The following is a 22,739-nucleotide window of genomic DNA, read 5'->3' as shown; positions in this document are numbered from 1 at the left end:
GCAAACAGGCATGCTTATTATCTCAATTAACGGCCGAAATAAAACAATAAATAAAAGGTTTATAGGAAAACATAAAAAACAAATTAACAAAACAAAATTAAGCGCATAAATGTATATGATTACTTTGGAGCTGGCTTTTGTGGTTTGTTATTAGCGTTATTGTCGTTATTATTATTATCTGCTTCATTCTTTTCTAACAAATTTTGCTCATCTTTGGCTTTCTTCTCCTGATTTTCTGCATTTTCGATCATAGTATTACATGCACAGGCAACAATCAATGCAATCAGCCAAATAGCGAAAAACACTGCGTTTACAGAATAAGCATTTGAAGTTCTTTGTAAAATGTATGATGTTTGGCTTGACGATGTTGGATGTTTAGATAAAAATGATGTAACTATAGTAGCATTTGGATTTCGTACAATATAATCTGATATATCGGAAGTTGCTTGGCTTGCTTGCCCATATGTAGATAAAGCAAGTAAGATACATGACAAAAATAGTGTGAAAACGTTCAATGCGACAAATATTTGATATCTTAGTTGTTTATCTAAATTTTGCAATTTATTAAACCAGACTAAGAAGAGCATTGCAATTGAAACTATACTAAGAAGGAATGTAAAGAAGCATGTAGTTAATATTTGACCTCCAACAGCTTTTAACCAAATCTTATTTCCCGTTATTGCCATCCAATATATGAGAAAGATTATGTATGCTGCTGGAATTACTACAAGAAGTATTCTCATCCAAAATAATACAGTTCCTGGAATACCACTTTTCTGTAATTCTGCAAAAGATCTTTCCATTCAAAAAAATAAACGTTCATTTTTCAGAGTGAAAATTTTCGTTGAGCATTTTTTTCTTGGCAAACCCAAATTTTAGCTAAAAGTGACAGGGAAAAAAAACGTTTAGTATTAAAAAAAAAGACCGATGAGAGCTTCGTTCGAAATATAGAGGGAACTGAGAATGCGCAACCATTCTCAGGGAATATTGGATGCTATTCCCGTTCCCTCTGTATGGAAAATTGAGGTTTTCAAAGGGAGTTAAAATAATATCAAATTTATACTAATTTACTTCAAAATACAAAAGTATTTGACAGCTAAAATTAGTTACTTTAGCAAGCCTATCAATACCCTTTTACGATTATTGCTACTTTTTCGAAATAAAAGTAAAAACAAATTTATACTAATTTACTTCAAAATACAAAAGTATTTGACAGCTAAAATTAGTTACTTTAGCAAGCCTATCAATACCCTTTTACGATTATTGCTACTTTTTCGAAATAAAATAAATTTATTATCAAAAACCTTTTTTTTCTTAGTAAAAATAAACGAAATTTTTTACCTTATGAACTTTTGATGGAAATATGCAAATTTAAAATAATAAAGAAAGCCGCGAGCGAAGCGATCGGCTTAGTTCGAAGATTTTGATTCAAATCTTTGCTGATCTGTAATTCGCGGAAGCCGCGAGCGAATCGAGCGGCTTAGGTCTAAGATTTTGATTCAAATCTTTGCTTATATTCCTTAAATTCTTTATGAAACTCGCAACAGTTCCATAAAAAATTTTAAATTCTAAACTGTCGAAATTACCGATCGGTAATCACACCCTTCACGGGTGTGTCACTTTTTACAGGTGTGTCACTTTTAGCTAAAATTACCCCTACTCAAAATTTTCTAGGACAAACAGAGTTAAAAATTTCCAAATGTCCGATGGTCCGAATTTTGTAGAGCTTTTAGAGATTGCATTTTCACCAGAACAACCTAATCAAGAAGCTCTTGATTACTTAACTAATTTTCGACGAGAAAACCCAATAGATTTTTTGTTTGAATGCATAAGTGCGCTTCCATCAGTAAAAGACAGCAGGATTATGAAGCAACTACTTATACAAATCAGTTCAATACTTAATGGCGGAAAATATACGCTAATTGAAACAAAACCCCAATTCTTGAACGAACTTGAACAGAAACACAATTGCATAGTCGCATTCAAAGAGTTATTACTACAATGTATATGTACAGAAGGAATATCTGATGATAAATCATTATATTTGATAATATCACAATTAATTCTCATCGAATTGAAACAAAAATCCAATTATTTATATTCAAATCTCGTAGCAATACTAAATAACTGCCAACCTCAAACACGTCTTGGAATTTTGGAAATTTTCGTCAATACTTTCAAATCTTTAACATTTACATTGCTACTACTCAGAGATCTTAATCTTCATCAACCAATAAGTCAGATAATTGGTGAATCTATAGATGATGAAGAAAACGTGGTTTTAATTTTCAAATTAATCGAAGCTGTTTGTTATTCAAATTATGGTAAATTAGTATATGACAATGATGAATTCATAGCGAATAGTGTTGAATGGTTTAGAAGAATAACACCAGAAGTAGAAATACCTGAAATAATCAAATCATTTTTTGGCGCTTTTACAAACTTTTTCAAAGCTGAATACAAGAAAATCTTTAGCGATGAAACAAACCAAGAAGTATTTATGTCATTAGTTTTGGATTTCCTTAAGTCATCGAATGCTTATGGTGTTAAATATTCTCTCAGATTCATTCGAAAAATTGCTCGTTTTGAGAATTCTTTACCAGAAAAAGATAGTAATCATTTTATCTCCCAATATTCCCAATTTTTATTAGAACCAATAACAGCACAACTTAATGGATTAAGTGATGATGATAACTCTATAGAGTTCCAATCAGCAGATGATGAATCAATTGCTACAGAAGCATATTCAACATTATTAAATTTGACAGAAATTTCTCCTGAAATTTGTTTAAGTTGTGCTGAAGATTTCTTTAATTGTCTTGACAACAAGACCTGGAATACACAAGCTGCAGGATTGCTGGGATTAGCTGCTTTAGTTCATTATACAAGTTCTGAAAGTGCAATTATAATTCAGGAACTTTTAAAGCTAAATAATGATGAATTAAATATAATTTTGATTTTTATGGAGAATGATAATCTCAGATTAAGGTCAATTGTTATGACTCTCATGCAGAATGCACTTGATTATAATACAGATACTGCGTTTAGAGATCGTGATTATTTGAAAGTTGTTTCAAAAATGATTATTCAAGGATTAAAGGCTGATTCAAATGATTTGAGATTAAGTTGTTTGTCACTTTTGGAATCATTTTCAAAAATTTTTGATGCATCTTTGTATCAAACAGCGAATGCTTTAAATGAATTATTAAAACCTATAACTGAAATTGTCATCACAATGCTTAATAATTACAAAGATAACGTTATTTTAATTAATGATTTGTTCAAAGCGTATGAAAGCTTTATTATCAGAATTTCTTATTCTGAAGAACCGCATTTGCCGCCAATTCTTAATACTTTTCGTGGTATTTTGAATGCTTTTCTACAAAATCCTGAATACGACTACATTATTTGTGGATTAATTCGTATTATTACATGCATTACATTCAAATGTTCAAATTTGGATCCAAACATTAAACATGAAATTTGGAATGATATATATCAGATCTTCAGTCCAGAAGATGGTCAATTGGATTCAACGGATTGTAATGTTCTCACGTCTTTAAACATCTTCGTGCAGTTTATGCCGGAAATCGCAGTACCTGCTCTTGGTAATTTTCCAATTGAACTTTTAGCATTTATCCCAGATAATTGCACAGATTTAAACCTTTCAAGCGTATTCCATTTCATTTACAGTGTCTATATAATATTCCCGACTATGTATCAAGATCAATTTTACAATGTCATGGAAAGACTTTTGACACTGGTAAATGAAAACTTTGAGATGCCAATTTTCCCTTCAATTTGCATCGCTCTTGGAGCTGTTATTTTATCGAATACATCTGAAGCACTGGCCAAATACGAAAAAGAGATTGCTCTTATACCTCTAAGTGTCGAAGAAATGGCGAAAGGAGTTGATAAACTAGATTCAGGCGCAATCCAAAATCTAAGAGATATGTTTACTAGTTTGTTCAAACTTTTCTCGGCAATCGCTTTAATGTACATACAAAATGATGGATCAAGGTTTTTAAATGCAATGAAAACAGCATTGTTCAAACCATTCCAAATAATTGAGCCTTACTACATTGACGAAAATTATGCAGATGCCGCTTATAGCTTCATGAAAACAATCATGGATAATTCGAATTTTGAACAAAGAAAGCCAATTCAGCCAAATTTGGCAAATCCCAAACTTCAAGTTGTTTTGACATGGATTACCAAACATTGTCAGAACAGAAATCAATTCGCTGAAGATGCCAAACGTATGAGCTCATCGCTCCTCAGGATTTAAATTTTTATTTTTATATCAATAAATGTTAAGCATTACATTTTATTTTCATTATCTTTTTATACTTCAATTTAATGATAAATCAATGAATATACTCACCAATATCATCAGATTAATTACAGTGCTCTTATTTCATAAAACCGAATTTAATCTTATATTCTTTTCATTGAGGATTTAATATGTGGCGTAGTTTCCATTATGTGACGCTATAAAATTTGTGATATAGAATGTGAATTGCAAAAGAGCCTTAGCAAGTTAATCAATCTCAATTACCGTAATTTCTTAAAAATATAATGTATTTTGATATAATGATTAATGAAATCATGCAATCACATAAATGATTTATTAAATGATAAAAGAAATGGCATGAATTCATGTAATTTTTAAAAATAAAATTGAATTTTCGATTCGTTCTTTTATTTACTTATTTTCCATAACCATTAAATTTACAGATGGTTCTTATATATAAAAAGAGATAAACTTGTGTTCAAATCAAAGAAATGATTTCATCAATTTATCAAAAGGAATGACATTTCCGCTGAATGTCTTTAGGATATGCATTCAATGTGTTGTCATTTTCATTAGAGATAGCAATGAAATATATCAAATCTAAAAAAAAATCTTGGCGATTATCCAAACATATCTCAAAAAATTAAGTAGCAGAGATATCTAACACTAATAATGGTATTATTGTTGCATGCTAAGTTCGGTCAACGATAGGAATTGAGGGGAAATTAATCGTCGAGGAAGTACGATTATGTAAAGTAAAAAATGTTGTGGGATTTTTAATATTGTATATAATTTTATAATAAAATTTTTGTGAGACATTTTAAGAAGCACATATAATTTTTTGAATTTAAAAATTAAAGTAGTGTTGAATGAATTTATTGATTAATTTAATACGGATATTTCTCAAAATTAATCAAAAATAGGTTTTCAGAGAACTTTTGAGATATCTTTTCAAAATGTCTTTTTGAAAATATATAAGTATTATATCAAATTGAAAAAAGGTATTTATCAAAATTCTAAATTCTTAATAAAAAATAACTTTTCAGAGGATTGTGATTTTGAAAGCATGAGTAATAAGTAAAAAATATCTACGATTTTAATGAGGGAATTGTTCCTTATGAGGTATACATTATAACTATATACCTCATAAGGAACAATTCCCTCTTGATAGCTGGGAAACTTTCTCTGAATAACTTATCATTTGGAGAAAGTTTCCCAGCTATCTATTAGAAACTAAAGGCTGTGAGGCACTAATATATAATCAGTGCCTCATAGCCTTTAGTTTCTTATTAAAAACGAGAAAACTTGTTCGAAATGATAAACAATTTCGAACAAGTTTTCTCGTTTTAAGGAGGGAATTGTTCCTTATGAGGTATACAGTATGAATATATAACTCATAAGGAACAATTCCCTCTTGATAGCTGGGAAACTTTCTCTGAATAACTTATCATTTGGACAGAAAAAGTGACACTTTACATGGCAAAAAATAGAGCCTTACTTTTGAGATACTTGAGATTGAAACTGAATCTTATGAGGCGGTGATCTTGAATCACTACCTCATAAGGTTCAGTTTCATATAAAATTTGTTGCAATTTGTTATTCTTTTGCAATTATTTCTTATAAGATTTTACATCTTTTAGCGGGGAATGTTTGTTATCATGTATATATTATAAATATCTACACGATAACGAACATTCCTCGCTAAATTGCTGAGAAACTTTGAGGAAATGTCGAACAATTTCCTCAAAGTTTCTCAGATTTATATAGATCACTAGAGTCCCCTAGGCACTGATTCTGGTTCAGTACCTAGGAGGCTCTAGTTCTCTAACGAACTGATAAAATGTTTTTAAATTTTTGGATATTGCTACCTGTGAAGCACTGACTTCAAGTCAGTACCTCACAGGTAGCAATTACATTGAAAGATGGGAGAAACTTTGTCCGAATGTTAAACTATTCGGACAAAGTTTCTCACATTTGTAGTGGAGATGGAAGGCTTTGAGGTATATTGTATTAATATATACCCCAAAGCCTTCCATCTCCACTTGAAAGTGTCCAAACTTTGGGTTAATACTTTGCAATTAACCCAAAGTTTGGACACTTTCTAGAAGGAATTGGAGGGTAAGAGATATACGTTCATATGGTATATCTCTTACCCTCCAATTCCTTCTTAAAATGGGAGAAACTTTGTCCGAATGTTAAACTATTCGGACAAAGTTTCTCCCATTTTTTGAAGGAATTGGAGGCTATGAGATACTGATGCAATGTCAGTAACTCATGGCTTCCAATTCCTTCCTAAAACTCATAAAAGTGGACATTACATGCATATAAAATTTGACATGTAAAGTCCACTTTTTGTGAGCGGGGATTTGACTCCGTCAAATCCCCTTTTTCGTTTACGAGAAAGCCAAATTCTCTCAAAAAGTTAAGTAGGACCAATTTTTTATAAAAAAAATCCAATTTCATTATGAATGTTAATTAATTTATATAATTATTGAATAAAAAATTTTCTTTGAGATTATGAAAAGTTCTTTGAAAAGTTATTTTTCTCATTTTTAAATATTGTATTAGCCTATTTATTTATAATCCAAATTAAATAACTTTAAATTCAATATTTAAAGAATAATTTTGAAGGAATTGAGTTACTTCCCCCGACGATAAAATTGAGAGGTTTACATTTTGACCGAACTTAGCATGCAACATTATATCGTTTATCCTCAAAAATAAATTTTCCTAGAATAAGGTTAAATTACTTCTATGATTTATTAATACTATTTATAATAATATAACTTTACTAAATAAACCTAATTGAATTTTCAATAGTTTATTAAAAACCCCAAATCGATTCTGAAGGGAAAAAATCATTTTCTTGATAAACAAAATAGCACCTAGCATTATTAAATAAGAGTATGTAAATTATTTTTTTCTTTCTTTCAATACATTCAATTAATTTATCTCCTTCAAAAATCTATTCTTATGTATGGCGGCCTTATATGATTTTGGAGGCAACTCATACAAAATTGACTCTGTTAAAAGTACCGAACAGATTATATTCTGCAGTATCTGGGGTGAAAAGATCAATACAAAGCATAAATTAGATAAGCGACTCTTGATTTGTCAAGAATCATCCATAAGTTTATATAAATCGCGTGCATTCTCAAAAGATCCAGCTTTATCAAGAAAGTTTTCATGGTTTGATATCGTTAAATTCGGTGTTAAAAATGATAACCAAATGTATTTTACTTTCGAAGAAGGCGAAATTAACTTTAAATACGATCATGCTAATATATTAGCTGTAAAAATTGCAGAGTTCATCAAAAGCATACTCTTGGAGAAAGAAATGCCTGTCATAAATTTTGATGACGATGATTCTAAAAATTCTCTCGATCTTAAATACTGTACATTGATGAGGTTCAGAGCTTTGATCTTTCGAGATGGAGCTACTCTAAAAGAATCTCATTTGAGAGTATTTGGAGAGTATATTCAATCTCCTATCAAATCCAAGTCATTTGACTGTACAAAATTCAAGAACTTCGGATCAATTGATAAGTACGTATTAGAAGCTCTCAAAATCGACACAACAATCGAAGAACTGATGATTCCTTCTTCAGGAAAAAATTCAAATTGGGAATATGTCGCCGAAATAATCAAAAGCAGTCAAACACTAACAAGAGTTACTACAAGCGAGAAGTTTGATGAGAAAGCACAAGCTATTTGTACTTCATTTAAAGCGAATCAATATTCAAATCTCCAAGAACTTGTATTTGTCAATAACCACATAACAGATGTACTTGTAGGTATCCTTGAGAAGATCATAGAAACAATTTCATTGACTTCTTTAACTCTTTCGAACTCGATGTCCCCAAGAGTTTTGAAATTATTCCTTACAAACATTGAATCTTGCGATAATTTCAAATACCTCCAACAAATAAAGCTAGATTCGATGCAAGAACTATACATTCTCACTGCAACAAACATCTGTAAGAATATTGCCAATGTAGCGATTACGAATTGTGACATGGAGGTTATCACATTTATTAAAAACTTGTTGAAAACAAAGGATTGCGCTATAGAAAAGTTCGATATAAGCAAAAATAAACTTACCGTTCCGATTTTTCAAGCTGCTTTCTTCCCTACTTCAATTAAAGAGCTAATAATGAATGATATGAACATAGACTTACAGTATTTACCTTCTCTCTTTAATGCTTTGCATAATTCCAAAACTCCAATTATTGTTCACCTGAAAAGGATGAATATTGTTGCTGATATGTGGGATCCTGTTCTAGATGCTATTTGCAACATTACTTGCCCAGAACTTGAAGGACTTTATTGGGATGGAAACGTTATCAAGGGAAAACTTCTCAAATTCTTCGAATCGCTACCTGAATTCAAGCTTTTCGGAATCAGCGGATACAACAATGAAGATGGAAGTATCGATGACCTTTCAGATTTCATTGCTACCACAAAATCTTTACAAACTCTCATAATAGAAGGAACAGAGAAGAAAATGTCCACTGACGTGATGCAGAAAATCCTAATTGCAATCGGCCAGAACAGATCATTGAAGACAATTAATCTCAAATCTCAAGTTCTCACACCAGAGCAAGTTGTTCTTTTAGGTGACTCGTTGATGCAAAACAGAGTTATTGATCATATTAATATTGATCGAATTTCAATACAATTTGCAGATTTGTTCCCATTTTTGCAAACTCTAAGAAAGAGAGGCGCTCCTTTGAAAATCGTTTACGATACTTCGATTTCTATTCCTGAAGACAAGAAATCAGAGGTTTCTCTCAATGTCAGAAAGATCGGAATTGGAGATTCAACAATTAGCATTCCAGAGGAAACTATCAAGCACATTGACCAAGATCGTAGTCCAGGATATCGCACTCTTACTGTTTCTGCTACAACAATTCCTTCGACGGATCAAAAAGCTCCAGAAAACGAAAAAGACCTTGAAGAAAAAGAAAGTGAATCATATTATTTCGACTATTACTCAGACCCATATTCGTATTATTACTCGTATTCAAGCGATGATGAGAAAGAAAAGGAGAAAGTCAAGACAAAGAAAGAGAAACCGAAGAAAGAAGGAAAAGTCAAAACAAAGAAAGAGAAACCGAAGAAAGAAGGAAAAGTCAAAACAAAGAAACCTGTTCAGAAACAGCCAGAAAATAAACCTCCTGAAGAGGAAATTCCAAGTCTTTTGATGACTCCAATATATGGAGAAATTCCAGCTCCTGTCTCTCAATCAGTTCTTCAGAATCTTATTGATCACTACATGATCAAAGATATTATCAGAAGGGTTAAGGAAAATGATGTTTAATTATATACTTAATATATTGTAATTGTTGTGATTAATATTAAAAAAATATCCTTATTTATGCTCCAAATACATATATTTTCAAATTTAAATTAAAATTATGATATAGGAGTTTATTTAAATGATTAAGAGCTGATTGTTTTCACAAGGATTCATCTCTGGTAAAAAGTAAGAATATCAAATAATGTTGCATTCCAATTGAGGCTATTTTTCTGTTTTAAATGATAATTTAAAGTTTCAGAATAGTTATTTGTGTAGGATTGAGTTATAAGAGATTCTGTGTAAATGGTAGAATCAACTTTTCTCCTTCGATAAAACATTAAGATAACTACTATTATTACAATAATTGCAATTACAATGATGGAAATTGATACAGAAATTGCAATAACCTTTCCAGATCTCTGATTATCCGGAGTTGGAGATATCGGGACTGGCGAATCAGATGGAAGCGGAGTTGGTTCATGTGATGGAGTTTGAGTTGGTTCAGGTAATGGAGTTGATGTGGGAGCTGGTAATGGAGTTGGGGTTGGTTCAGGTGATGGAAGTGGAGTTGGTTCAGGTGATGGAAGTGGAGTTGGTTCAGGTGATGGAAGTGGAGTTGGTTCAGGTGATGGAAGTGGAGTTGGTTCAGGTGATGGAAGTGGAGTTGGTTCAGGTGATGGAAGTGGAGTTGGTTCAGGTGATGGAAGTGGAGTTGGTTCAGGTGATGGAAGTGGAGTTGGTTCAGGTGATGGAAGTGGTGTCGGAATAGCTGATGGAGTTGGGGTAGGAAGAATGATAGGTGTAGGTGATGGAATGTAAGTGTAGTTAAAAATAAATTTGTGCCAGTTGTATGTGCCAGGGGAGATTTCTTTTGACTGAGGAATGTAATTAGCCCAGGAATAGTAAGATGGAACATGAACAGTAGTAGAAGCAAATGATATCAATGAGCGGAATTGGTCTGGTGGATTTTCTCCAAAATAAATGTCAGTTAATGGACAACCTGAGAAAAGCTGAGTTGAGAAAATATTAACTTTAGATAAAATTGAAAGATCAATGACAGAAAGATTGTAACAATTGTAAAATACTTTATCTCCTGATATTTCAATAACCGATGGTAAATAAATTGAAAACAAAGAAGTATAATTTTTAAATGCCGAATCCATTATAAATATTGCATTTTCAAATATTAGGTTGTTGAGAGATTTGCATCCATTGAATGCGTTTTTAGAAATGTTTTTGCATAGAGGAATGTTGATATCTGTAAGGCTTGTACAATCTTTAAAACATTCTTCTGGTATGAGTGTCACCAATGGAAGCAATACATTTCGAAGAGATGTGCAACCACTGAAAGAACGAGTATTGATACTCGTAACTTCTTCGAAACTGATAGTCTCAAGAGATGTGCAATCACTGAAAGACTGCAAACCGATACTTGTAACTTCTTCGAAACTGATAGTCTCGAGAGATGAACATCCTGAGAAAGCGTCTGCTTCTATTGTCAAAAGATGAGGAATAAATACGTTCTTAAGAAGTTTGCAACCGTCAAAAGCACAAAAGCGAACTATGGTGCCAGACTCAAATGTAGCATTGACAAGATTTTTGGCACTATTCATATGAGTGATATCTTCCATAGAAGGCAGGTGGATGCTTGCAAGTGAATCGCATCCATCCCATGCTAAAAAATTGATGGATTTAACTTTCTCGAAATAGACAGACTCGAGAGATGTACATGCACGAAATGCATAACTATCGATATTAACAGCTGATGGGATAGAGACATATTTCAGAGATTGGCATTTGCTAAAACAGTTTTTGGATATGTTAATTGGTCAATAAATTGTAATATTTTCCAGATTTGCCAATGATGAAAATGTTTCTTCTGGAATGAAATCTAAATTTGTTAAATTTACTTCTGCTAAATTATTACATCCATTTACAAAATATTTTGATATGGATATTTCACTACTGATAATTAATTTTTTTAGTGATTTTGAATTTGAAAAATATTGATAATCAATCAAACCTTTAAAACACCCATAATCTAGTTGAAAAGAGGACAAATTTGGAAAATCTACTGCCGAAAAGGAACCAAATTCATATGTTCCTGAAATGATATGAATTGAGTAGACAGAATCCTTAGATATTTGATTTTTAACAAGAATATCGTCTAGAGAATCGCCATCATACTCATTTTCATTGATAGATAAATGCAATGGTAAACATCCACTGAGCAAAAACCAAAGCATTTTATGACTAAAAATATTGAATGTCCTATCAATAAGATTCAATAAACGGTTTAAAAGAAATAAACAAAACACTGATTCATCGTACGTTTCAAATTCACAAAAAAAATTGAGAAATATGATGGAGTATGTTCTGAATTTTCAATTTTTAGCCCTTTTAAATTGAATGTAATTCAATTTTTGAGACGACTCATTGAAAATTCATAATATCTTTGAAAATATTACCCGCTACTCACAATTTAATATCTTTTCATTGTAAATTCAGATTTATCAAACGATATCGTTGTTTGGAGGATATAATTAAATAGTTTACATCTGACAGGTATAAGATCTACAATCAATTTCCCTGAGATCAAAAATTTGATTCTAACTGAGTCAGATTTTAGCATTTGTTCATCATAGTATTACCATTATAAAGGTTCTTTGATATCCTATCCTTCCATATCAGTGTTGGTCTCCATTGTATTTCAAATAGTTCTATAATTTGAAAAAAAAATTCTCCATTTTGAGTTGCAAAAGTAAAAAATTGAGGGTATTAAATGCAAAAAAGAAAATTCATTATAATGATAATTTATAAAAGCATAGAAAATGCTTTACAAAGTGATCCACGTAACTATAACTGTTACATTGAAATTGAAAAATATTTCCAGATTAAATTTTCTTTGGAAAACCTAATATTTTCCAAGATTAAAAGATATCAATAATCAGTTGTATCTTTCTGAGAAATATCAAGATTAAGAGAATAATTTAGTTCTTCATGAATCAAATATTATGTGGATAATATTGAGCAAAATGACCTACTCTAGAAAGATTTTTAACACATTTAAGCGCTATAATTTACCAAGAAATATTTTATATCTCCATTCCATTATGAATTTCATTAAAAAAATAATGATTCATTTTGATCATTTTTTTTGGTGGAAAATAGAGCTTTTAGAAGTAAACTATTCAATATTTTATGTCATCAATTAATGGTTAGATTTTCTTTTTTGTAAAATTGAACTCATTTGTTTAGATAGGCCTTTGTTTCCCGTTTTACATCTTCAGAAAAAATTGAATATCTCAGAATGTTGGGAGATTTTTGGTAAATTGTCATATTTTTTTTCTCGATCCTCTTATCTGTCAATAATCTAAGGATCTTGTTTGGAGAAATAACGGCCGGGATCGCCAAATTCAAAATATAAGCTTCTCCAATTTGTAAATTTTAAATTAAAACAATGCCCTATTTTTTATCAGTATTACTTCTTGTTTCTTATCAAAATGTCAGATTTTAACTTGTAAAATTAATTATTCAATTTGATATTATAAATCATAAATTTTATAAACATAATGATTTATAAAAATGGAAAATACACAAATGATAATAAGAATATTTGGATAATTATCCAATGATATGCAATTTTTTGAGAAATTCATCAAGATGAAGGGAAAATGTTTTAATTGAGTCATATAATTTAATTTTCCCTGTGGAATCGAATACTCTGTGGAACATGTCAAACAAAATAATCTCTTCTGGGAGAATTTTGTTAGCTGCATAAGATCTAACATCATTTTGCTTATTTCCTAATGCAAGAACTACTGGTTTTTGGTCTTTAGGCCATAGATCAATTAAAATGCCAATAATAGGAATTTTAAACGATTCTGGATTATGAATAATAATTTCTCTGGTCAAAGAGCCAAGAAGACTATCATTTGAAGTAATGCATGGACCATCTGGCAAACGTAAGCCACCTTGGTTAATTCTTTCAATAATATCTCTTGTTACTGTTGCTTGACTAACTGGACGCGAAGATAAATACAAGAAGTACAGGCCATGGTCGGACATCTGATTAAAAAGCTTTGCAACACCTGGCTGAGACCAATCAGCGCCAATAAAGCCACAGGCTTGACCAATTGCATCTGAACAAGTAATTGTTCCGTCAATATCACTAATGATGAGTTTATCTGTATATTTATACAGGAAAATCAAAGTGTTAACGGTTTTTGGGCCTTGAAGAAGAGAGGAAACAGTAAATGTAATTTTATTTCTTCCATAATGAAGGAATGGTCTAATCTCTTGTAAAATTAATTCCGATGGAACAGGTTGCTTAGTTTCAATGTCTTTCGTCATTTGTGACTCTTCGCTATAGTGAATTGATTCCGTTAAATCAATATGAGAAGAAACTGCTTCAACAGGTTTCGGATCTGGGTCGCTATATGTGAAAACAATATCAATATCAACAGCACTATCTCTTTCAATGAACTTTGAAAAATCATTACCAAGTGTTGGTTCATTTGTCTTGCTTTCGAGAATTCCTCTAATATCTTGTGGCGTAAGATTAACTGTTGGATGTATTTTTGTTGGATATATTTTATTTGAAGCTAGTTTTCTTTCTTGAAGGTTTTGTGTTTCATAGAACTGTCCGATTCCCCATTCATTTACATACATAGTGAATGGAGCTGGATTATCATTAATTGAAACACTAATAGTCCTTGTAAAATGCTTAAGAAATTGTAAATTTCCAAATCTTAATAACCATGGGGAAGATTTAATAGTTCCATCAGGATGCTCAACCATGACAATATCTGAAGCCCCGCTTAGTGTTGTTGGATTAAAAAGTAATTTCATCCACAAATTTAAGATAAACTTCACAATTTACGATCACTTTGCATCAGTCAACTATTTTATAATTCATCTAAAAATCAATAATTTGACAGGATAAAATTCTCAAAAATTAAGGTTATATTTTATAGACTATAGCGTATGATCCCGTAAGAAGAATGAGCCTAACGCTCTATTGTTTTATTCACAGGGGATCTCAACGAAAAGCCAATACTCCTTATCATTATATTGTATCACTTTCTCGTGCATATTTTTGAAACATTCATTTTCTTTTTCTTTGACTAATATATAATTTGATGTAGATACATCAATGATGTCAGTAGTCTAGAATTCAGGCTTACTTTAATCTTGAAATTTTATCGAAATTGAATCGGTGCAATATTGAATATTTTTACAATTGAATAGTCACAACATCGATCATTTTAAAGACTGCAAAAATTTAATTCTGAAATTATTTTCGTTCAAGTTTTGGTTGTGAATTATGTCACTCTTTGCGGTTGACATAGGTGAAGGTGAAGAAAATGATATTGAAAAGCCCGTTCCGATCTTTTTAAAACGCAATGATAATGATGTTAGAGTAAGGAATCAACGTTATAAAATATCTCCAAAAAGAAGAAATAAACGTAGACAAATGAATAGTTCGAAATCAGTTAACGATTTAACTGAAAAGCAGATTATCGAATTCGAAATGAGCGAGCATTCAGCAGTTAATCCTTCTGATTTTGAACTTATCGACGAGAACCAAGAAAATGATAAAACAACAATTGAAACCCGCAAAGATCATCTAGGAACAGCAAATGAAATCAAAGAAACTGCTCCACTTCAACAAAAAACTGATCCTCATATTATTGATCAAGATATAAATGCAATATCTCATAAAGAACCAGATAACCAAGTAGCATTACATTCTAGTACGTTAATAAAGAATGAAATCACAGAATATTCTGTTACAAGAGAAACCAAAATGAGAATTAATGGAAAAAGCATATATTTTGTAATGAAACAGAATAACAGTACAGTATATGCAGCTAAATACAAACAAAAATTCGATATAATTCCAATATTTCGAGATTTAGAAAATACACATTTTCATTCAAAAGCAACTGATTATGTAATCAATATTGGTAAGGGAAATCATGATTTTTCCTTGAGAACTAAGACAAGAATCGGAAGAGAATTATTATCAATAAGATATTTCACTCAATACGATTTTCTTGCACGTAGCTCGATCCTAACTTTCTTCTCTATATCAAATTCTGATCCTTTTAAATTAGTCAGCTTAAATTATGTAAAAACAAAATTTGAAAAGAATTTTCCAACAAAAAGTGTTAAAAATGCAATTTATTGCCAGAAAAATGAAAATGATCCAATAATTCTTGTTAAAAAAGTTGGAAAAAATGAATTAATTATTCAAAATTCAATGAATATCGATCCGATATATCCATTTGCTCTAGCAATTTCAGCATTTTTGTGTTCAATTACATGAATTGTTTTGTTCTTTTAGAATTCATGAATATGGTTTGAAATCATATCATGGATTTCAAAAACGTCAGTTAAATATATATAAAAATTGTATTATTGTTCATATGACTATGATTTTTGCTGTGTTTTATCAGTTTGTTTCTTCTCTATATCTGCATTGGGTCAATAATAGCAAATACATTGAGAATACTTAGAAGCATATTACCCCAAACTGAGTTTCATCTTCGCAATGGTTAACATCTATCTTTCTTTTAAAAGATAACTACTAAGGAAAGAAAAATGTGAAAATCTTTTTTTGTTTAGAAGTTTGGAAAACTTACCTATTATATTCCCATTTTCTATCCAAAAAATACTGAGACTAGACTTTAAAGACACGCATGCTCCTATCTGACTTGAATTTATCGTTATTTGAACGACAACTCATATGTAACATATATGAAAAGAAATGTAAGCTACGTGAGTGTTAGTTCACTCATAAAATTTCTGCTTACAAATGAGGAGTTTTAATTTTTTTTTAGACATTAATAAGACTTGCACAGATTATTAATGTCTATCTATGATCATTCTAAGAATTAAAATGCTCAGTATTAAACACTTATGTTTGCAGATTTCAGGCTTTTCAATAAAGCTGCTTTATGAAATGAGATTCAAACAATCCAAAAAAAAAAGCTCTGATCATTTTAAAAGAAAAACAACTGTAATTCAACAAGATGACTATCTAAATTTCTTTAGAATAAATGTAATTTAAAATATAATTCAATAATCCAATTTAAGAAATTGAATATATACATAACAATATTACAAGACAAAATAAAGAAATATTAAGTACCGTGCAAAGAAGAATTTTCAAATTAAAATCTGAAAAGTTGAAATTAAAAAATTTATGCCTTATTCCAACAAAGGAATGAATCATTCGAGATCACATTCCTCCATGTAGGTTATTGCATCCCTTATTGTCTTTGTAAATTCATAATTTTTCAAACACCAAGCACCTCCGCCTCTTTCTAGCTGCTTTTCTTGTCTATTGATTCCACCAATGCAGTAGTAATCGTCGGCAATGCACCATTTTGAGTGGTCGTTCATTCTTCCCCAAACTTGTCCTTGAAACATCAAATTCAAAATATTTAGGGAATGATAAGATCCGGTACAGTTTGAATTCATCGTATTTATTCCTCTAGACCATGTTTCAGTTAAAACCGTTGTTTGTAGATCAGGTGCAAGTAAATCATGGTAAATATCCTTACCCCAGTATCTATGCTTTGAGTATAGACGAATGTAGTGTTCTCCTATGTTTATTTCTTGTATTCGAGTCATTTGATTATCATTCCATTCGGAATTGGAAAGTCTGATAACATTTGGTAGCTTTTCTTGAGTGTATGATGGAATGTTAGATGCATAGACGTATGGCTTTTCTATTAGAGCTCCTTCTGCCCATCCGTCAAGATCTTTATGAGTTAAGGTCAAGCAAAAGAAGCTTTGACCGTAAACAAGTCCAGTGCTTGCAAAAGAATAGGTGCTTGAGTCGTCAGGATCTTCAGGGAATTTAGGAGTTGAATGTTCAAGATAAATTCCATTATCAGAGTCAAAAATGAGGACACCTTTTTTGTGAGCGTATGTATCAGAAACTTTTGCTTTGTTTGGAGGTTGATCTGACATCATCATATATCCAATTTCCGGATTCTTAGGGAAAACATACTTTAATGTGTTGTATAGTGGATTTCTAGTTGTTTGATTTACACCTGATTCGGAGTCAATTAGCTTTGTTGTGGGATCCATGTAGAAAAAAGCTTCTCCAACTTCCCTAAGTGGAGTTGTATTAGCCTTTCTTGGCATTTTTAGCATGATATACCATTCTTCACTATCGTTATCAATGCCTTGACAGGAAATTCGGGAAAATGAATGCGAAATAAAGATGGATAACATTTCTGCCACTTTTTAGTTGTCACTTTTTAATTTTAAAATTTCATTGATCTCCAGTTCTAGGACTCATCTCTCTTTAATCAGCACTTAACTAATAGGATGTCTCATGTTAATACAGACTGATGTACACAGTAAATCCATTTTGATCAATATTCACTTTACAAGTTGATTTTCCCGAATGAAAACAAGAGAGAAATACTCACTCAGAATAGTTGATATATTTTTGCTAATTAAGATATATTTTAAGTCGAATTTACATTATGATTTGGGTATTTACTGATGAATTTAAGCAAAATGCTTTAATATATTATTTTACTTTACATGAAAAAGAAGTATGCAATACAGTCCTGGAATAAAACCTTTATTTTATACTCGTATTAAAATTATATGATTTTTCTCATTGTGTTCAATAAATACATTAAACAATGTCTTCATTGAGAAATTATGTTCCATATTGTCATGATATCTTCATAAAAAATTTTGAATAAATTAACAATTCAAAACAGATAGATTCAAACAAGGTAAATCTGTGCATAATAGTGCAAACTACTATTTTAAATCATGTTAATAATTCCAAAATTCTCATATTTTTTGGATTCAATGATAAAAATTGTATTTTTTCAATTAATTTTTACATTTTTAATTTTTTTTTGGAATTTTCACTTGAATCTTGAAGCATATCTGAGTGAAAACCATCATCATTCATATGAAAATTTGAACAATATTTCATTGTTTATTATCAAATCTCATGTTAAAAGGAAATTACGGTAAAATATTCTGCATAGACTCATCACTAGCAATCATATTACACAACCATTTATTTATCATATTAAAATTTATCGAATCATGATGCCGTTTAAATGGGAAATTCCAATATGAGAATTCTTTATTTAATAGGAAAGGAATTTGCTTTGTGAAATAGTATGTTATTAGAATTCGATAAGAATACAGATATCTTTTATTAAAAATAATATGATATAACAAATCAAAACAATAAATCATAATTCATCTTTTTTCTTTTCATCATCTTCTTCATTATTATCAATATTGTCATCTAAAGGCAGACCTTTGTCGTTTTCATCGACTAACTCAAAAGTGGCTCGAGATTCTTGATCATTTTCCGTCGTAACATTGGAATTCTGTTCATAATCTTTAACGCCGGGGAATATGTTATTTTGGCTACTGACAAGAGGCTTGTTTGACTCTTCTGTTCCTGATACTTCTGTTTTCCTTTTTTTATTGTTATTATTCAAGCCAATAAATGAGTACCATGTTGATCCGATCGTCGTAATAATGATTCCGATGATGTTTGACGTAGTCAGATGCTTATCAAACATCATTACTGATAAAACAATAGTAACAATCTGTTTAACACAACCTGCTATGGTCACTGTAAGCGGAGATGTATGTTGTGTAGCAAGGAAATTTGTAAGATTCAAGAAATATGCCATAACACCACTTAATAAAGAAAATCCAATGCAAACAACTGATGCTTTATACTTGGACTTAGGACCAAGCAAATGCTGTGGCTCGCCATCAACACAAGCTAATACGAACATTTCAATTGCCGAAAATGGAGAAATTCTTGCAAGTAAATCGGCAGATTTTAATGTATATTGACCTGATAAGCATAATTTAATTGAAATGGACTTGGCAGAGCTGAGAATACATCCGATTACTGTAATAATAAAACCTCTTAAAGTTAAGTTAATTTCGCCCATGCAGCTCAAAGCAACGCCTATTGAGATAATGAGACACGAAAGAATATGTTGCATGCCATATTTCTGATTCAAAAAGAAAAAGGAGAAAACCATGGTAATCATAGGAATAATTGCACGAACAACTTGAGTAAAAGCAACTGAGCAGTAGTTGAGTGATATATTTCCTGTTACGATATTCAGTGTAAATAATAGAGAAAGGGAAACTATTCTAAACATCACTGTTTTTTCGAACTGTTCGATGGGTATTCCGTTCTTGATTGTGACAGACTTGTCATTTTCTTTAGATAATACGGTACTTTCAAAGAAAGAAAAGAACGTTGAAGTGGATTGGTGCATAAAACTCATTAAAATAGGATATTTAAACCCCATTTTAGCGAGAATGCCTTTATTTAATAAAGTCAGTGATACGTTTAGCACAAACCATACCGAAAGCCATAGAGCACCGAGTCCTAATCCCATACAACGTTTTAAAAATTTTTGATCTAGCCAAAAAGGTTCAATCAAAATTAATATACGAAATATTTCCTGCACAACTAAAGCGTAAAATTTTGCAAGTTTGAGCTTCTTACATTTTGATTTTTTCAATTTTTTTGATCGAATTATGAAAATTCATAATCGTTATATTGAATATGCATGAGATTAACGAATAAGTGTTGAAAGGGAAGATTTGAGAAGGATATAAAGGACGATATAAAAAAAAGATTCTTATCTTAGTAAAATGAATAAAACCTTATGTAAAAATATTCGGTAACACCAGAGACCAATGGAGCAATTCATGTTCTAACATACATGAAAAAATACATTTTTTCGTGGATCAAGAAAAGGAATAAGTCAACAAATATAAAGAGTCAATCATAATCTTTTAAAATAGTTACAGTTTAGTATTAATAAACAAAGTTAAAAAACAAAATTATTTCTTAAGACGAGATTCGTATTCAGCAATTTGAGCTTTGAGCGTTTTGATCTTTCTTCTGAGCTCTTGGTTTGAAAATAAAAGTTTTTCGACTTCATTTTTGTCCGGTGCATTTAATATTGACAAAAAGAACGAGTATATTTCTGGCGGTGGCTTCGGAGAAGAATATAATGTGACAATAGCTTCTGATAATTGATCAAGTACTCCTGCTTGATCTAAAAGATCAGCATAGCTAACTTTGGCTTTTGCCATTTAATTTCACTAACGTATTTTTAATTAAAGAGGTGATTTGGAATTCGTAAATTTTCATTAAAATATACAATAACATAGCATGGTCATATAATATTTTAAATAAAAATGCTAATGATTGCAATTCCAATTTCTCAAATCTTGAAAACCACTTATTGTTGAGTTAATTTTGAAAATTTAATAAATACACGATAATTTAATTATAAATTTCATTTGTTGAGTTGATAGACGTTTATCAATTTTTAAAATCAGATGAATTTTGCTTCACGCATATTAAATTCTCCACAAGAAAGTCGGACTTCCAATGATAGGTTCTTATCACCTGTAAAACCTTCTCGTCCTCGATTATCTCTTACACCAGACGTAAAATTTTCAAAATCTTCCCCAAAATTTTCAGCAAAAGCATTCTCACCTTCTTCATCTCAGGAAAGATTTCATTCTCCTGGAAGAAATTCATTGTCATCACCATTATTTGCAAGTAACAGCCAAGATAGATTTAACAGTCCTCGTAGATCATCTTCTCGTGCCTCATTAGATTCCCAACCATCATCACCAAGTTCCAAAACCAGACACTATCCATCTAAGCCAATTCATATTGCAAAGTTTGAAGATATTCCATCTGATTTCTACATAAACCCAATGGATTGGTCTAGAAAGGATGTCCTAGCCCTTGCATTAAATAGTGGACTAGTATTTATCAATCCAAAAACATTCGAAGCAGAACTCCCTCCTCAAGCTCCAGAAGAAATTCTTTGCACAAAGTTTAATAATGCTGGCAATTTACTTTTTCTTGGCTGCTCAGATGGCTCAGCGACTATATATGATGCTCTCAGATACACGCCTGTCATGAATATTGATACATGCCAAAGTTCAATACTTTGCATTGATAATAATGATTTTAAATTCTTTGCCGGACATCGAAATGGACATTACTCAATCGTAGATGAGCGAAGCTGTGAAATAATCAATAATGTTGAAGCACATTTTGAAGAACTTTGTAATATTAGAGTTTCTCCTGATGGAAATAATATCGCATCATGTGGAAATGACTGCGTTGTTAAAATCTGGGATATAAGAAATCTACAAAAACCAAAGACAGTATTTGAAGACCATGAAGCCGCAGTTAAGGCTGTTGCATGGTTACCACATGAAAATGCAATCATAGCTACAGGAGGCGGAACTAGTGATAGAACAATTAAGCTTTGGAGAAGCGACACAGGCGAAGTATTGCAAAGTATTCAAACAGGATCTCAAGTCTGCAATCTCTTCTGGAATGAATGCTATAATGAAATTGTTAGTACACATGGATTTTCCCAGAATCACATTGCTGTTTGGAGAGGTGGTGATTTAGCCCCACTTGCATCTTTCAATACTCATAAGGAAAGAGTTTTATATATGGCTGCCTCACCAAATGGATCTAATATTGCGACAGCTGCACCAGGAGATAATCTTCAAATTTGGAAAATGTTTCCACCGAAGAATTTGTCTGTTTCAGAGTCTATTCTCCTTCTCAGATAATTCAATTTTTTATGATAAGTTTTTTTATTATTTTTGTTTGTATAGCGTAAATGTTTTGATAATAAATAAAGTAACAATAGTTTATTTCTTAATTTTTTTTCATATTTTAAAATATTTAGAAATACATCCATCTTTTTGATAGGAAACTTTCGAACAGTAGTTAGACAATCTAAATGTCAATCATTATCTTGATATAGTGCTTTAGAATAAGTTTTTCAGTGAGAAATTTTTGAATTGTTGTTAGACAATCTTTCTGGAACGTGGAAGCCATAAGCTAAAGATAATAGGTATTACTGTTATAGTCTTACTGGACTCATTTTCCTTCAATTTCAAAATGTTTTTTAAGGAACATAGATTATTATTTTGTTGAATATATCATTTTTGACATATAAAGAATATATTTTTGTGCTTTTCCCATGACCGCATTAGTTTTTATTGCGATAATTTTTTTGGAGAAATAGATTTTCTAACGAATATATCTTTATTAAAGTGTCCATA

The 22,739-nt window shown here is 31.0% G+C and overlaps 10 protein-coding genes across 10 annotated transcripts, besides 5 other annotated features; 4 read left to right on the top strand and 6 right to left on the bottom strand.

Annotated features, from left to right (window-relative positions):
* Window positions 1–119: 119 nt before the first annotated feature.
* Window positions 120–803, bottom strand: TVAGG3_0232230 (uncharacterized protein; the record flags this gene model as incomplete). The annotated part of the gene is made up of 1 exon (XM_001310728.1): window positions 120–803. One exon carries the CDS (start codon window positions 801–803, stop codon window positions 120–122), a length of 684 nt encoding a protein of 227 aa, XP_001310729.1.
* Window positions 804–861: 58 nt separating this feature from the next.
* Window positions 862–891: a terminal%2Cinverted (terminal inverted repeat of MuDR-3_TvMULE3 transposon ID:TVAGG3_0232220).
* Window positions 862–1,662: a mobile genetic element.
* Window positions 1,633–1,662: a terminal%2Cinverted (terminal inverted repeat of MuDR-3_TvMULE3 transposon ID:TVAGG3_0232220).
* A 37-nt stretch (window positions 1,663–1,699) lies between these two features.
* On the top strand, window positions 1,700–4,288 carry TVAGG3_0232210 (armadillo (ARM) repeat-containing protein family; the record flags this gene model as incomplete). The annotated part of the gene is made up of 1 exon (XM_001310729.1): window positions 1,700–4,288. The coding sequence occupies one exon, from the start codon at window positions 1,700–1,702 to the stop codon at window positions 4,286–4,288; it is 2,589 nt and encodes an 862-aa protein (XP_001310730.1).
* A 1,106-nt stretch (window positions 4,289–5,394) lies between these two features.
* Window positions 5,395–5,735: a mobile genetic element.
* A 20-nt stretch (window positions 5,736–5,755) lies between these two features.
* Window positions 5,756–6,695: a mobile genetic element.
* Window positions 6,696–7,264: 569 nt separating this feature from the next.
* On the top strand, window positions 7,265–9,674 carry TVAGG3_0232180 (the record flags this gene model as incomplete). The annotated part of the gene is made up of 1 exon (XM_001310730.2): window positions 7,272–9,614. One exon carries the CDS (start codon window positions 7,272–7,274, stop codon window positions 9,612–9,614), a length of 2,343 nt encoding a protein of 780 aa, XP_001310731.1.
* An 89-nt stretch (window positions 9,675–9,763) lies between these two features.
* Window positions 9,764–11,224, bottom strand: TVAGG3_0232170 (surface antigen family; the record flags this gene model as incomplete). The annotated part of the gene is made up of 1 exon (XM_001310731.1): window positions 9,764–11,224. One exon carries the CDS (start codon window positions 11,222–11,224, stop codon window positions 9,764–9,766), a length of 1,461 nt encoding a protein of 486 aa, XP_001310732.1.
* Window positions 11,225–12,823: 1,599 nt separating this feature from the next.
* TVAGG3_0232160 (phosphatidate phosphatase protein) lies at window positions 12,824–14,517 on the bottom strand (the record flags this gene model as incomplete). Its single annotated transcript, XM_001310732.2, has 1 exon — window positions 13,218–14,444. The coding sequence occupies one exon, from the start codon at window positions 14,442–14,444 to the stop codon at window positions 13,218–13,220; it is 1,227 nt and encodes a 408-aa protein (XP_001310733.1).
* Window positions 14,518–14,904: 387 nt separating this feature from the next.
* Window positions 14,905–16,125, top strand: TVAGG3_0232150 (uncharacterized protein; the record flags this gene model as incomplete). The annotated part of the gene is made up of 1 exon (XM_001310733.2): window positions 14,920–15,924. One exon carries the CDS (start codon window positions 14,920–14,922, stop codon window positions 15,922–15,924), a length of 1,005 nt encoding a protein of 334 aa, XP_001310734.1.
* A 367-nt stretch (window positions 16,126–16,492) lies between these two features.
* On the bottom strand, window positions 16,493–18,346 carry TVAGG3_0232140 (deoxyribonuclease II protein; the record flags this gene model as incomplete). The annotated part of the gene is made up of 1 exon (XM_001310734.2): window positions 16,830–17,762. One exon carries the CDS (start codon window positions 17,760–17,762, stop codon window positions 16,830–16,832), a length of 933 nt encoding a protein of 310 aa, XP_001310735.1.
* Window positions 18,347–18,623: 277 nt separating this feature from the next.
* Window positions 18,624–20,100, bottom strand: TVAGG3_0232130 (carbohydrate transport; the record flags this gene model as incomplete). Its single annotated transcript, XM_001310735.1, has 1 exon — window positions 18,839–19,906. One exon carries the CDS (start codon window positions 19,904–19,906, stop codon window positions 18,839–18,841), a length of 1,068 nt encoding a protein of 355 aa, XP_001310736.1.
* Window positions 20,101–20,212: 112 nt separating this feature from the next.
* On the bottom strand, window positions 20,213–20,728 carry TVAGG3_0232120 (uncharacterized protein; the record flags this gene model as incomplete). Its single annotated transcript, XM_001310736.1, has 1 exon — window positions 20,472–20,726. One exon carries the CDS (start codon window positions 20,724–20,726, stop codon window positions 20,472–20,474), a length of 255 nt encoding a protein of 84 aa, XP_001310737.1.
* A 237-nt stretch (window positions 20,729–20,965) lies between these two features.
* TVAGG3_0232110 (cell division cycle) lies at window positions 20,966–22,667 on the top strand (the record flags this gene model as incomplete). The annotated part of the gene is made up of 1 exon (XM_001310737.1): window positions 20,976–22,241. The coding sequence occupies one exon, from the start codon at window positions 20,976–20,978 to the stop codon at window positions 22,239–22,241; it is 1,266 nt and encodes a 421-aa protein (XP_001310738.1).
* Window positions 22,668–22,739: the final 72 nt, after the last annotated feature.

This window comes from Trichomonas vaginalis, chromosome IV, assembly GCF_026262505.1.
Source record: "Trichomonas vaginalis G3 chromosome IV, whole genome shotgun sequence".
NCBI classification, from domain to species: domain Eukaryota; phylum Parabasalia; order Trichomonadida; family Trichomonadidae; genus Trichomonas; species Trichomonas vaginalis.
Note: the sequence above shows the minus strand (reverse complement) of the source record. Positions and strands in the feature narration are given on the sequence as shown.